We start from the raw sequence: 16,353 nt of genomic DNA on the forward strand, positions 1-16,353 counted from the left end.
GGCAACCCCCCGGAGGTACCGGTGTGAGCTTAACAGGGAGCACAAATAACACAAAAAGAGTGAAAAATGACACAAAAAGGCCAAAAGAAAGGACTACCGCCGTGCCTTGTGATGTCCAGACTGGGCTTACACCATTTAGCGGGGCACAGTCTGGTGAACAGGCAGCGTAAGGAAAAACAAAAAAAGAACTTGGTGCGTAAAAAAAGTGTGTGTATGCTCAGGTGAAAGTGCGTGATGATGGGACAGGCAAAAAAAAAAAACCTTACGCAGGTGCAAACCTCTCCGGGACTGTCGGTGTAAACTCCCCCCCCCCCTTCTGGGAGAGGCCCTTCTCGTCCCGTTGGGGGGTGTCCAGTGTGTCTTTATACGACTTCAGAAGCCAGGACAGCTGGAACTACAAAGACTACACACTGAACCAAGCATTACAGGTATTTCAATCCTGCACGTTGAATAACTATAAGCTAGTGACATTCTAGCTATGAATTTGCTTCATCACTCTGCTCTCCTCCCCACTGATAACTGATGTGTGGTGAGCGTTCTGGCGCACTATGGCTGCCGTCGCATCATCCAGGTGGGGCTGCACGCTGGTGGTGGTGGTGGAGGGGAGTCCCCATTACCTGTAAAGCGCTTTGAGTGGAGTGTCGAGAAAAGCGCTATATAAGTGTAAACAATTATTCATTATTCTTCTTCAAGCAGTCCACATACTGTACACCAAATGAGTCACAGTCCCCTTTAAATATGGTTTATTAATAACATATACAATCTTTCAATGCACAGCAGAAAAAGCTTCCAGTTAAAAATGTACTCAAGAGTCATTTCTCAGGTCCCAAGTTAGATTGTTCCAGTGCATACTGTCTTAAGTCACTCCCACATGATTCATACAAAACTAGGTATTTCATTAAATATAGATATTTCACAAACACAGCTAAATAATCGCTCCCTAGCAATTTCATTTATTTTTTTGGCCTCCTTGCTTTTACCTGGTGCAAATAATTGGAAATTTCTTGGTGCACAGGAACGTTAAAAAAAGACATGTTTCTTTATAGTCTGTAAAATGTTTATGTTCTCTCACAGGTGTTCACATTGCCCCCTATTTCTTCATTTTAGTCAAACATTATTGGAACTCTATTGCACCAATGGAATACCTTCTCTTCCACTAACCAAGTAACCAAGTCAAAATTTTCACACGATATCAAAATATGTCCAAAATACTCTAGATTTTATATAGAAATAGAATTTACCTTTCAAATGCACCCGCACTTTTAATTTAAAATACTTTATGTGATTACTGATGTATGGCCTATTTTATGAGCTACCAAAACTTGTGTCTGCCTCATGTATTATTTTCACCCTAAAGTGACTAATCTTGAATGTTAAGTTTCCAGTGTGAAAACAGTGATTTGGATTAAAAATACTCTGTAATTTCCAAACAGGACATGTATGTGGAATAGCATACTTGTGGATCTGAACCTAAAAAGGAAACTTTAACAAATTGCATTTCAAGTGCAAATCTGAGGTGAATAATAATATAGGAAAGCTCACGAGCTAATGTTTGCATAATGCAAGTTTGCAATTTATACTCAAAAAGATACTAGTGAAATTGTTTATTCTTCTTAAATCTAGAATTCTATTCTACAGTATGAACTAAACTTTTACCATCAGGTATTACTTGAATCATACTCATAACACAGCTACAGTTTTACCTAACAGAAAACACCTAATTTATTCAAGAAAATCTGTCAATTTTCAGCTATTGGTAGAGGTGAAGTAATGCAATCTGAAGACAAACTCTCATAACTCATAAATTTAACATATTGTCCCACACATTATGTCTATTTTGATTCTGTACTAACTGCAGTATCTACAGTACGTTCAGTATATTAGGAAATGCCTTTAAGCGTCACTAATTGGAAGTGTAATACAGCTGAATACAGTCCTTCCTATTTAAACACATCATGCTGTCCGGTATTTAGTTGGAGACAAATTTGGGATCTTTTGCCACCCTAAATAATTGCTTCAGTAATTTATCTATATACAGTATGTGCAAAGAAGGTGTGAAGGTTCATCACACTTGACCACGTTTTGACACATAATTTCTCTATGGGGTTTCAGGCATTGCACAGCAAATTCCTTTATTCACTGACACAAAGACAATCAATAACTAGTAATTAAGAATAACCTGGAAATGAACTAAACTAATGATATTAATTACTCATTTAAGTTTTAAAATAAAATCTTAGACTTTATACATCCAGCAATCTTGAGTGTTACTAACATTTATTTGCCATCTTTCAGATGTTTAGTTATTAAATCATCAGAGGATTATTAACTACATATATTATGGTAGCAGTCAAATGTTATACTCCTCAGTCAAGTCTCAAAACCATCCTTAAAAACAAAAACTCAAATATCTGAATTTCAATCTCACTTAAGCATCAGAAAGGGAATATAGGACAATGATTTGCCTTAAATCAACAAAAAGCAGCTTTGCCCTACATGTTATTTTAATCTCAGTGCAAAATATTCCAGTTCCTTCATTAATTATTTTAAGAGCAAAATGGATAATCTGATAATATTTTTGTCATGATTTAACATGTAAAATTAAGGAAATTTGTTAACTGGAATAAACAGAAACTTCTGCAACTAACGGGTAAGATTTGGTCTAAAAAGAGTGGTCTTTCCATATAGGTATTAAGCAGACTCAGTTTAGACAAGAAGTGGAAGGAATAATGGAGTAATTTAAAAAACAAAAGCTATGTATCTGGAAACTGCTAGAGAGTGATTGTTTTTATATAGAGGCACCTAGAGATTTAGCACATTTTTAACAGATTTGTATTTACAAAACAATCATTTGTAGTGCAAAACAAGACAAAAACTACAATAAACTGCAATGAACAAAGAAAAAAACCAAAAGCAGTAAAGTCACAGGTATGTCCAGAATCTTCTCCATCTCCTGACATAAAGCAGAAGTTCTCTTGCACTGGTAGTCTATGAAAAGTCAGGAGGTTTTATCATAATTACTGGTTCACAGTTAAAGACTAAATGACACCTGATATTCCAAACTTGTAAGCTATGAATTTGGGTAGACAAAGGCGACTGTGTTGCACTCCCATAGGCTGATCTGATCTAAAATACCAGAGATGGACGGTACGTCAGAATGGATTTTGACAGCAGACATCAGCCTCACTACAAGAAATGCAAACCTAGAAGCCAAATAACTGAACCGATACAAACTGCAGATTTGAACAACATGTAAATGAAAAATGGTAAACACCAGCGCTCAGCAGCAGGGACTTCTGGATGTTATTTTATCCATTTGGGTTGACATTAAACCCCTTAAATCGATTAACTGGAAAACAGATAATTGGTTCAAGTCTTAAGTAGCTGATACTGGGAACACCTAGAATAGTGGTTTTCCTCAAGAGCTATAGATGCAGAAGAGTCACAACATTATCACGTAAATATTCAGAATACCTTACAATTTCAAATTTGATTATTCCAAAAATATTCTGAATAATGATTTTACAAGTACGTGGAATCAAAATAACTCAACATTATATGTAGACCACATTTACCCTTAATACTGTACCAACCTCAATACTGTACAGTAGAAATTAGCTATCCCCACATAAAAGTACAAGCAACATTTAAAGACAAGATTATTTTATAATACTGTGGGAGATATTTATATACTAAATATACTGATGCTAATCAAGAAATAGCTAAATATATAGTGTCTTAGACTACAAGTAAGCCTTTTAAATTAACTCCTTGCTTGCTGATTAAAGCAAGTTTTTACTTGTAGCCCATTGTAGCTTTTTAGGAGTCAGATTGTGTTCAGTTTTTCAATGTATATGTCCAATTTAATATCTGCATATAAAGTATAGACGTAGAGTTATTTTTGTTACATAGACTAGTAATTTTTGTTGTTATTCTTATATTCAATATTTTGTATTCAGAATACTCATATTTGAAATAGTATTGATTATACTCCAAATAAGCTTTACAAATGTTCTTTGCAAGCTCTCTTGGAGTATACCACAAGGACAAAAATGTCAATCTACATTTAATTGTACTGCATATTTTTGTAGCTGCTAAAAAATACTACATTTCCCCAGTTAAATAATGCACTCAATTTAGCAAAGAGTACAAGTGGAATTAAACTTCAAACATCATGGCAAACACAAAACCTATTTGATATGTTGTAATACTGCACAGATTGTCCGAAGGATTTCATAATATTTGATTGTTCAATTAAGAAAGTATTGTCACCATAGCTCACACTTCATTGAATATACTTACAAACAGTCACAGACAAAAGTATCGGCCCTTCATTTAAAACTATTTTCTCCAATTTACTACATTAAACATTACATTATATTTGTGTTTTACCTTGGTAAGCAGCAGTAAATATTCTAGGTAAATATTGGCCCAGACATATGTCACTGACCATATATTCAACTCTGTAAATATCTATATCTTTACTAATACTTTACAGAAATTAATCAGTGTTTCATAAACTCTGAAGTATCTGAATAAACTATTAAATGGCTGAGGGAATACAATTGTTTCAAATTAATGGTGCCAATACTTCAGTCCACAAATATGCATACACACATAATCCATTTTGTAAGAAAAACAGACCACCACATTTGATAGAAACACCACAATGTAAGGGATGATCTCCAACCTCTTCACAGCTTACTTCAAGAATGTCGTACGCAATCATTTGTTTAAGTAACACGCACACACAAAAGCTGGCGCTTCTGAAATGTCTTTTAAGGAAAATCTCATCAATATATTCTGCAGATTACAAATACATACAAAATGAACAAAAAAGGCACAGAAACAAGTACAAGGAGGGGTAGGGCTTGTACAGCGTTTTGATTTTAATTCAGCAATTGACAGATCACTGAGAATGATCTGCCTTTTTCCACCAGCAATGATATGGAGGTTGTGCAACAGCAGCTGAACTGGTGGGACACAGCCACAATTCAACAGTAGCTAGGTCCTGTCCCATTATGTAACCTGAGCTGTTACATTCCTGACTCCGCCCTCTCGCGTGTTTACTCCCATAGCCTGGCTCACAGTTTCTCCCCTTTCTGGTAAAGCCACACCCACATAATCCTTACTTTGCTTGACTCCGCCTTTATTTGCATATCTGCCTGCCTCTTTATTTTCGAATGCTCCATTTTTAGATACTGATCTGTCCTTTTCAAGTACTGTCCCACCTTCTTGCAAGTTTTCCACTTTGTGGAGGTCCATGGATTTGAACACCAGAGAGGGAACAGTCACATTGTGGGTACCTTTTGAACTTGTGTCAAGGGGCTTCTTCTGTGGTTTTCGAGGGTCCTCCCCAATGTTGACTGACAAGTTAGTGTACAGTGGTTCCAGCTTCTTGGACAAGAGTTCATAGGTCAGGGAGTTCACACCATCTGAATTCCAGTTCCTTCTAGTGCGCATCAGCAAGTCAAACCTTAGACCACAAGACAGACAATTTGAAGAAATGTGACTGTGGATTACAAAATGGTGAAATTCATATGATTTAAACTGGTTTCAGGAACAAAGAATAGAACTGGAAGGAGTGGAAATTAGCAATTTGTAAGATTGGAAGATATCAAAATGTCTATCTTCAGTTACCTGACCTGACACCACAGAAGTTTTACTGTAAACTTAAACCATTAAGGTGTTGGATTTAATAAGAAGTCAATCTGCCAGGAACACAGAATGACTCATTTACAATACAAATATTTGATCAAAAAGGCAAAGCTGGCATTACTGAGGTTTAGGAAAAACAATTTCCAAGCTTCAGTTCAACACATCAGCATATATACTATGAGGTATGAAAAATGATAAATTTCTTATGTCTCCCTGTGTATGTTTCAATCCATAGAAATGGGATACATGCAGGTCTGTCTGTAAAGTTATCTTTAATATGGAAAAAAAAGAAAAAATGTACTCTTTTAACAGAAATAGGAAATAACAGACACTCTGCATTAGATTTGTTGGATTGGGATTAGTTTTAAGGTCAGACTGGTTTCAATAACAGTTTAAAAATGACATTCGTACTGTACCTGCGGGGGTTTTCCTCATTCCCTTTGTCACCTCTGTGCTTTATCATCTTATAATGTCCCACTGATACTGAGGGCCTTATGATCTTCATTCCAGACAATCGCACTCTACAGAGTACAGATGGACAGCATCTTAAATAACAGAACTCTTTAGCAAGAAATATAGAAGATCATAAGCTCAACACATTAGCCCCTTTATTTTAACCTGCAGTTCATAGCTAACAGGAAGGAGTCATGTGCATACTATATTACCTTATATAATATGACAAAAGGAGAAATTGGAGCATTTTGGTTGGAAATCAATGTGTCTTTCTTGACAGAAACATTAAATTGCTCATTAACCAAATATATGGTGCTTGTATTTTATCTTAGGGGACCATGAGAAACTGTTAACATACAGTAACTACTGTAGGTGCTTAAGAACTGTGAAAAGGGAAAAAGAAATGGATCTTAAAAAGTATTCTGGAATTTGATAATTCCAAAGATTTATATGTCAAATCTTTGGATGGTTTTTACATTTAAATGAGCAGAAAATTGTATGCCGATTACAACAATTTATCAGAAAGAACAGAGTCTCTTGAATACCCCTGTGCTAGAAGAAAAAGTCAAGTCTAGACTGTCTACAGGTATTGGTTGACACAGAACATGGCAAGAACCCTGTACCTCATTAAGGCTTCTAACACCAACAAAAGGAAGTAAAAAACTGTCTAATAGTCCAGTTAGATGGCCTACCTGCTCTTCACAAACTGACTTCCCGGAAGCTAGGAATATGTTTTAAGAGAAGGGGGAGGAAATGATAACAAAACGGGAAAAGAAATGAGAAAAGAAGGTGGAATTCCAATGGAAAGATAGCAAAGACACATGTAATGGAAAGACCAAAATACAACTTGGAGAGTATCCTGTTCTTTTGAGGTGCTTGTTCTTTTACTATTTGCACTGATACAGGTATACTGTATGTCATTTATTCAGAAATCAATTCTTCTGAATGTAGATAAGGGTTTTCTTTACTTCTTAGAAGGCAATATGGGTAGTAATTTTAGAATGTTGAGAATTAACAGACACTATGACCCATATCTTTGGAAGTATAGTTCATTTGTGATTTTTTACTTACAGACGTAAGCCTAAAAAAGTTTGAAGTAATATGGAAATTACAGATGGCAACTGTAATCAGATTTGGTGTTTACTTTAAAAACACAGAAATTATGGTCTGAAAAAAATAACTATTCACCTACACTTTGAATAACCCTGATACTGACTGGGGACAGAAGCGTGCAAAATACCACTTTGCACAAATGCACCTTATGGAAACCGGAAGGAAAAAAAAAAACTCCCCTTAGCACACTGAGAAGTTGTAGAAGTTAATTAAAATACAGACCCCGAGACTTGATTGTTCATTAATTTATACTTGAACCAGCTCATCCAGGACGCATTAGCTGATAAGGCATGAGCCAGATATAACAATCACAAGGAAAATGGATAAAACAACTTCCCAAAAGATTTTAAAAAACAAAGCAAATGCTCCTACTAACGTCATATTAAACAATTGATGTTTCAGTAGCTCTAAAAGAATACCTACAAATCCATTCTTATGTGAATTCAATTATTATTGGCTGCATTCACATGTGCAGTGACTTAGGCATCCATGGTGGTACCAGAGCAGATGGTATGAGGTTACTGTTAATTATTTGCCCCCGACAATGAGAATGCTACATTTGCTTTTCCTGCTGTAATAAATTAATACATGGTCTCCAATCCTGGTCCATGTGAGGCAGTGTGCCTGTAAGTTTTCCGGGTCTTTTATACCACCAGCACCTGAAAAGCTGCGAGAAGCTGTTAAACGTAAGCTTAAATTGAGCCAACAGTGAGATGATTCAGATTAATAAGACCGCAAGACCAAGAACCTGCAAACATAATAACTTTGCAGGACCGGGATTGGAGAACAAAGACTTAAAGATCAGACATGAAAGCAAGTGAAAATGGATGGAAAAAGTCAAAAAACAGTTGCTTAATAAATATTACCAGGGGTGAGATCTGCAAATGAAGGGCTACAGGCACTAGTATGATGCAGTGTTTTGGGGGACTTGTACTGTAAATCTTCATTCTCTCTCCATCTCACCTGGCAGCAATATCGTCATCCTCCCCACCCCAGCCCCAGTACTGGTTGGGAAACCCATTCATCTTCAAGTACTGGTCCGGTGTTACAGCTGATACCCCCCCAAAATACTGAGGATAGGGCAACCTTGTGGGAACAGAATGCCCAAAAATGAAAAATGAAAAATTAACTATTCAGACATTCGCTGACAAAAAAGACCCAAATATCAAGCCACACTCAGATCTCTGTAACTGCACAAACGGGTACCTGTATCTGAACTTATCCATGGCCACTGACACATGCTTGGGTGACTTGCGGTCACAAACATAGAGGTTGTGGTCATTTTCAGGGAGTAGGTCCACATCATGAAGAAACAGACATTGCCACTCCTCATCCCTCAGTGCCTCCTTTACACCCACATTCAACAGCTTTGCCCGGTTGAAGGTGGCATTTCCTGCCTATGAGAGATCTTTATTAAGTACAAGAATTGGCACAGTACATTTCAAAGATTAAAGCAGAGACACTGGCCTTCTGTGAACAGGGTTTTTCTCTTATACTCAGGTTTAGCCATTTCATAGGTTTTGCTTATCACACAGTGATGAAATTTACAGTCCACGCCTGAAGCTGGTGTTTGGTTTAAAGTGCTAAAGATCAGCCCTAGAACAACTCAATCCTGGTATATAATACATCCCTCCAGGCACTAACTCAACCAGTAATAAAATTACTGATTACGAATACTGATTATGTTTCCATGCTTTATATAGTAGACACCTGAAAGAAAATAATATATTTGAAATCCCACACAAAGCAGAAGACTGTGTACTCCTCATAGAGTTAAAAGTAGAGAAATCTATGCACGTTATTAAAAAATTAGTGTAACAAAGTCATGTGGAGCACAGGCTTTCTAACTCTTCTGGCTCTGAGACTCCTTTTTAACAAGCTACTTTTAGTAGTAACCCCCCCGTATGAAGTGAAGAAACAAAAGCTAGGAAATAATCAGAGTAGTGCAATACAAATGGCAGCACTGCAGAACAATAGATTTAGTGCACAGCTGCTGATAAGAGAATATAGGGAGCAATTTACAGGGTTTTCTGAGACCCCCACCTTTCCAGTGGTAATAGATGAACTATGATGTCCTGCAACAGGGTGAGCGCCAAGGTGGACTGACCTGGTGTACGATGTAGATGCCGTAGTGCAGCTGTTGTCTCTGCAGGAAGGGGTGGATGTGGTACAGCAGAGCCCGCAGGTGGGCTTGTCTGTTGCGGTAGGGGATGATGACAGCGGTGTGGTGCCGAGGTTCGCAATCTGGAGGAAGGTAGCGGCCGCCTGGCAAAACCAGGGGGTTGCGCTCCTGTATCTGGGCAAGAGACAGCGATGACGACAGGACGACAGCAACTGGACCCACTGGTGCACACATACAAAGACATGGATAAGGAACAAGGTCAAGTGTGCATTACTAGTAAAGGGGAAAGCATTAAAACCTTTATGATTTTGTCTGTAGTATGAAGTATTATTAAATAAAACACAGAAATCCTTAAGACCAAGCTTCAAGCGATGAGACCATTGCTATGTACAATTGACAGTGAAGTTATTATGAGCATCGCTACCAATAAGTCTTCAAGATATCTGACAGACAGACTGACCCAGTAGAGGAGAGGTTTCTGGGCAGTCCTTCAGGTGACCCCTGCCTGTTGCCACAGCGATTCCAGCGGTCTCTGCAGGATTTGGTGGAGGCACCAGCTGACTAAGATTGGTGTAGACGTCATGGGGTTTGGAGTAGTCAAACTCAGGGTCCGAAGAGCGAACCAGCACTGACACCAGGCCCTTGAACCCCCCCAGAGAGAAATAGACCACGAAGGCAAACTGAAAACCTACAAGTATGGCCAGAGTACAAGGAGAGTCCAGAGAGCGTCCCATGCAAAGCATCTTACTTAGAATGGGACAGAGAGACTGGGTAAATGAGAGAAGTTAAGGGGTGACAATTAGGTAGAGAATGAGAGAGCAGGGAAGGGAGAAAGATAAAAGGGAGGATGGAGAATTTTATTTAGGCAAAGAATAAGGGAGAAAGGGAGAAGGCCTGACACATGGGTAGCAGGAACACAATAAATTATTGTTTGTATAACACAAGAAATTGTAAGAGAAGTGAGAGGTTTTCAAGGTTTAGAAAATTAGCAGTTTTTGAAAGCGAGAGTCGCAAGGAAACTGGGAGGGTGAAAAAAAGTGTATGGATTGGGTATGAAGAGAGAGATGAGGCTTGTAAAAAAACAAGAAAAAGAGGAAACAAAACAGGAAAGCTGAAGTGAAAGGACTAGGGTTCAGCAAAAGAGAGAGAAAGGAGAAAGGTAATAAATTTAGTTTGAAGGTACAGTGTGAGAGGTGAAGTAAAATTGGGAAACCAAAAAGCAGAGAAAGGGTGAAGATCGCAAAAGGTTGGAAAAGAGAGTTTATAATGAATAAGGGGGATCAGGGAAAAATGTGAGGCAGAGGGATGGTGAAAGTAGAGGAGAAGCAGGGTGTAGCAACAGGAAAGCAGACTGATGTCTTCAATCCAATGGCAGAGGCATTTCCAGACGATAAACAAAGCCAGGTAATTGGAGAAATGTAGTCTGTTCCATGCAGATGTGCCTCACTAATAAGAGGTTTCAGATCTGAAGCTGGGGAAAGACAGAAAATATAAATGAAGTTAATTATTACATCAATTTAAGTTTTACTTTTGAAATTTTTGATATTGAGAGAATGAAAAACTAACGTGACTATCTTTTGAATAGAATATCTGAAAAAGTTTCCTGTCTTTGGGAATTTTACATACTTAGAAAATGTTCATTAGTTAAATTATAAGATGTGGGATAATTCTAGAGCTCCCAAATATTAAGATTGTTTGAAGCTTTAAAGAAATGTACGACTGTTACTAAAGTGCATTGCTGAGTGCACATTTACCTGTTTTCTTGCCGTAAAGGCCATTTTTGTTTTCTTTTGAGCAATTACTGACTGTATCTCTATGTAAAATTATTTTCAAATATTTATTTTGGAGAAGTTTTTTACGATAATGTGACTCTACCATATGTATGACAGTTGCCATAAGTGTCAGACATGCTTTACGTTCAGTTTTATTTTAGATTGACAAACGGCAGCAACAAAAGTGTTGAGAGGGGCTCTGTGAACTTTGTTCGCACATTTCCTGCAGAAGATGCAATATTTATGGCCAGCAGCCATATCACCCTGCAACTCACAACTGGCAACCCACTGCAGCTAAGCAGGTGTGAGCCTGGTCAGTACCTGGATGGGAGACCTCCTGGGAAAAACTAAGGTTGCTGCTGGAAGAGGTGTTAGTGTGGCCAGCAGGGGGCGCTCACCCCTGGGTCTTAATGCCCCAGTATAGTGGGTCTATACTGGGTCTTAATGCCCCAGTATAGTAATTCGGACACTATACTTTAAACAGGCACCATCCTTCGGATGAGACGTAAAACAGAGGTCCTGACTCTCTGTGGTCATTAAAAATCCCAGGGCGCTTCTCGAAAAGAGTAGGGGTGTTACCCCAGTGTCCTGGCCAGATTTCCCCTTGACCCTTACCAATCATGGCCTTCTAATTATATCCATCTATGAATTGGCTTCATTGCTCTGTTCTCCTCCCCACTGATAGCTGGTGTGTGGTGTGCCATCGCATCATCCAGGTGGGCTCACATTGGTGGTGGTGTAGGGGAGTCCCCATTATCTTTGATAATGAGTGGAGTGTTCAGAAAAGCGCTATATAAGTGTAATTATTATTGTTATTAATTGAATAAGGTGGACATTCAGAACTGGTGTGAAATGGATTGGAGGAATGCTAGACACAAGGGCTACTATGTAATTCTATACCGTTACATAGGAATGCGTGCTACGAACCTAAGTAACCAATTGCATTAAAAGACGTTATCTTTTGCAAATAGGGAGGTAGAAAGATGTGTGTGATTTTGCAACACTGTCAGTCTTGTAAGCACAGGGAAGCATGACAGATAAAAGAAAAATATTTAAGGACTGTTCTAGTTAAATTACCTTGAGAAAAATACACACAGCATCTTTGTGTGTTTCGCTCCCATCCGCATTAAATAAAAACCTCTTTTAACTTCTGAGACAGACTCCTGACTGTCTTTTAAGGGGAAGCAGGGAAACATTTCTCCAACAAAAGCATCATGTAATAAATTTGAAAAATATAATCTGAATTACAGAACATTCCACTGTATAAGACGGGGTTTAGTTCAATGCTCAGCAACATTTCCAAAATCCTTTATCCAAAAATAAGCATTTTTACACAGCACACATGCAGTATACGCAAGTGTTTGAACATTTAAAAATGTTATTAATGTTATTAACTGATGTAATTCTCTTTACCCTTGACACCACATATAGCAGCTCACTGGTATTTTTACCTGTGAGAAGCAGACATCCCTTGCAGTCAGGGCATATTAATGTCAAAGACTCTTGTTCAACAGGCCCTCGTTCATCTTGGACTCTCGCACTGGGCCCATCTTTATTTCTAAGAATAAATGACGTAAGGAGATGTAAAGAAGCAATTTCTACTTCTTCTGATGTTGTATGTGAACAAAACAAAATGTATAAATACTGGATTTGATCTCATAACAGTAATGACAAGATCTAAAATACACATTGTATTCACTCAGCTTTCCCATCGTTCTCTTCCTGCTTCAGTCGCAAAATGTACACTGAAAAAAAAGACGTAACTGGCTTTTTATGCAACTACAAAAAAAGATACTGCAGAATTTGTTTTTAAGCAAATTGAAAGAGGCTTTCTCACTCCTCCACCTAGCACAGAATGGGGCCACACGTCACCCAGGTGGATGCTGCACTTCAGTGGTGATTAAAAGTTAGTCTCTTCTTATTTGTAAAGTGCTCTAGTATCCTTAAGGGTGATATTGCTATATACTATATACATTCGGCTACATACATTGCCTTGCAAAAGTATTAAGGGTCCTTTCAAATTCTGAAAATAGTTTTCAAATTCTACTGCTTTAAAGCTTCCAGTCTTTACTCTTAGAATTGCCTATTAAAGCTACACAGTATATACACCTTTCTCACACCTGAAGAAGGCTCCACGGCCAAAACGTTGTGTTTTCTCTCTTCTTTTTTTCAGCATGGAATAAACCTATTACTTGTTCCTTTGCAGCCTACGCATGCTGACACAGCTACCCACCTGAACTACTACAACCTACTATACTCATTCAAAGCAAAATACTATAATAAGTAAATAGATCATATGAAAGAAAAAAGGAAAAGTCATGATTGCATAATTATTCCCATCCTGTGCTGTTGCAAACCTAATTTAGATGCACAAAATGACCTTTGGAGATGCAAAGTTGGCCACAAAAAGCACATGTCCTTCCACCAAATACTGATTTCATGGGTCTGAATACTTACTGTATGGAATAAACATATTTCAATTTCATTGTTGCTTACATTTAGTGTAACTTTTCTTACCCTTAGAAGTCTTTAATCTAGGCATTCAGATTAAAAAAAACATTAAGTTTAAAAAAGTATATGCAGAATTTCGTCATTTCACAAAATGCGACACCATATGAAGGTTTTGAATACTTTTGCAAGGCATGGTAAATGGAAGGAATTATTCATCATCAATACTAAATGATGCCACACAAACAATGCCAGTCAGTAATGAAAACATAAAGAGATAAAAGTGGAGAAACAATGTGGGAGAAAAATAAAGAATAATGTTTTGGGGGTGATTAGCAGCAATAGGAATGGAAACTGTTTCAGTTAATAGGTTTCTGCTACTTTACATGGTAACTTTCACTTTGTTGCACTGTTATTCAGTTATAAGCAGAATAAAACTGCATTTAGGAACGACTGAACTGCCTGCCTTAATCGTTTTTTGTTTCCAGTTTTGACAGTTTAATTGTGCGATTATAAAAATAAAAATCGATTCATATACGGAGGTCTTAAGCGATTCTTTGTATATGGAAGGCTGCATTTTAGTGCCTTAAGAAACATAAGACAAGGCTAAAGGTTTAAAAACTTTGTGAGAAGCAGTGAGCCTCAAAGTACCTTACAGAATGTCTGGACCATTTTTGGTCATCTAAAAGAGAATTGGTATATGTAACACATTGAAGGGGATAACTGAAAACTTGGATTTAAAAGTCTTTGCACCTGTTTGCTTAATAACCACCAGGCTAGAAGGCATACATACTGTACAATGACGTGAATGAAATGAAAATGCAGGTCACCTGCAAATACAGTATATCTGAGTACTGCACCAAACTCAACATAGCTGTATTGCCAAACTATCCCGGTGATGTACCTCTAAAATAAAACCACATACTGTATAGTAACGGACAGGCGTTTAAAGTGAACAATATACAGTACTAATTGCTACCTAAAATACAAGTGTCTGAACATAACTGTAACGTAAGTGTGTTATGGTCTAAAAAATGAAAAAAACTTTGTTTATACACAAAGTGTGGGCAATTCTGATACAAATGATTAAACTAGACTACCTTCTGTAATAGCGTTACATTACATTTTGAGATGATGGTACCCATTTGGATATTTATTTTTTATTTGTTTTGCAAGGACATAAGAACTCTATACTTGGCAAACATGAAATCTCATATCATTGCCTATGTAATGCATCACATTTTTCAAAGTATTACAACACTATTACGATGCTTCGCTCTCAAATTTGAAACGTCCACTCTCTCCCCCGAAATATAAAACGAAAACATGTCGTTAAAGTGAAAGTGAAACACTCCCCAGGTATTGCAGCAACTCACCCACGGTTTCCACGGAGCGACTTCCAACTCGAGACCCAGGCTTCGCAAACAAGATGCTAGGCCGTCAGGTTTAAATCACTTAGGGGAAAAACAGGATGCAGTCTGTATGCTTCCTCTCATTCGCGGTTTAAAATTCACATTGTCTGAACGGTTTGAAAACGCCAGTAATTCCTGAAAAAAACACCTCTGATTAGACCATTCCGACAGCCCGCTTCACCGAGATCCCGCTCCATAGGAGCGCCATTGTGAGGGGCACACCGTGAAAGTGACGTTGTGAGGGGCAAAACAAAAACCAACAACAACCTGGGTGCTCTTCTAAATAACTTCACATGCACACTGAAATGATGCGTACACCTACATGAATGAGTCGTATTGCTGGGACTAAAAACAAAATAAACGTGGAAGCGCAGTGGTTAATGGTCAAAAGACAAAAATAACGTTTAAATTTCTATTGGAACGAACCATTTCAGCGTCAGTTTGAATTATAAACTGGTAAACATGACATTGACAGATGGATGTGAAATTTAAAAACAATAAGCCATTATTTGTTTGTATGTGTGAATAGCACATTGCTCTTTATTTTTAATCTTCACATTTATGTTGCCTTTTCCCAAAATTAAACAGACAACATAAAGTAAGAATGGATGTCATTCAGGTTCAGAAACATGACAGTAAAATACTTTGAGCATTTTCTTTTCAAAGCTCAGTTTTTCATATAAATCAGTAAGTGTTCTTGAAACTTCCCTTCTTAATTGCATTTAAGACTGTTCAAGAGACCCCACCATTTTGACTATAAAAATCACATCCTGACAAAAAAAACTTAAAAGAGTGAAAATGAGTATATTTTCAAGATATACTGCCAATCATGCAATGTTTTTTTGTTTATTTTAAGTTTTCTGCCAATGTACTGTACTATCTGGAGCCCTGGCCTGTAATACATATATAAATAATAGAGTGATTATTAACTTCCTTAAGAAATAGACAGACCAGGCTAATTTCTGAGATTACATCCTTGGGATTACAAATACTTCACTAGTGCCATCGATAGTACAACAACTCCACTAAGCATTTGTACACCATATTAAAAAAACATATACTGAAAGTCTTTGTAGGCATCAGGAGTCTGTATTTACCACAAAGGCACAGTCAAGTATCTCATTCAGGTCTTTTTATATCATCATGTCATTAAGAGTCGGGAAAATGCTTAAACATTCCAAAAAAAGACAAACGGGACTGGTTTAAACCTTTTTCCAAACATCGTAGTCTGTTGATGTTTTAAATGGCATTAGAGGTAATCCTTGTTCCATAGTCTAGCTGGAAGCCAAGCAAGGCTGGGCCTGGTCAGAACTGGGAAGAGTGATCTACAGGGAAAACACGGCTGTTGCTGCAAATGGTGCTTGTGGATCTTTTG

The 16,353-nt window shown here is 37.6% G+C and overlaps 1 protein-coding gene across 2 annotated transcripts; it reads right to left on the bottom strand.

Annotated features, from left to right (window-relative positions):
- Positions 1–726: 726 nt before the first annotated feature.
- b4galt3 (UDP-Gal:betaGlcNAc beta 1,4- galactosyltransferase, polypeptide 3) lies at positions 727–15,292 on the bottom strand. 2 transcript variants are annotated; one of them, XM_006643399.3, is made up of 8 exons: positions 14,943–15,291; positions 12,570–12,676; positions 9,807–10,817; positions 9,332–9,567; positions 8,431–8,621; positions 8,188–8,310; positions 6,075–6,179; positions 727–5,476 (listed from the first exon to the last, which is right to left on the bottom strand). In XM_006643399.3, the coding sequence occupies exons 3-8, from the start codon at positions 10,087–10,089 to the stop codon at positions 5,020–5,022; spliced, it is 1,395 nt and encodes a 464-aa protein (XP_006643462.2). In that variant the 5' UTR covers positions 10,090–10,817; positions 12,570–12,676; positions 14,943–15,291; the 3' UTR covers positions 727–5,019. The 2 variants fall into 2 exon arrangements, with proteins under 2 accessions (XP_006643462.2, XP_015195373.2); XM_015339887.2 differs by lacking the exon at positions 8,188–8,310 and having other exon boundaries at positions 14,943–15,292.
- Between the last annotated feature and the right edge of the window lie 1,061 nt (positions 15,293–16,353).

This window comes from Lepisosteus oculatus, chromosome 2, assembly GCF_040954835.1.
Source record: "Lepisosteus oculatus isolate fLepOcu1 chromosome 2, fLepOcu1.hap2, whole genome shotgun sequence".
Taxonomy (NCBI): domain Eukaryota; kingdom Metazoa; phylum Chordata; class Actinopteri; order Semionotiformes; family Lepisosteidae; genus Lepisosteus; species Lepisosteus oculatus.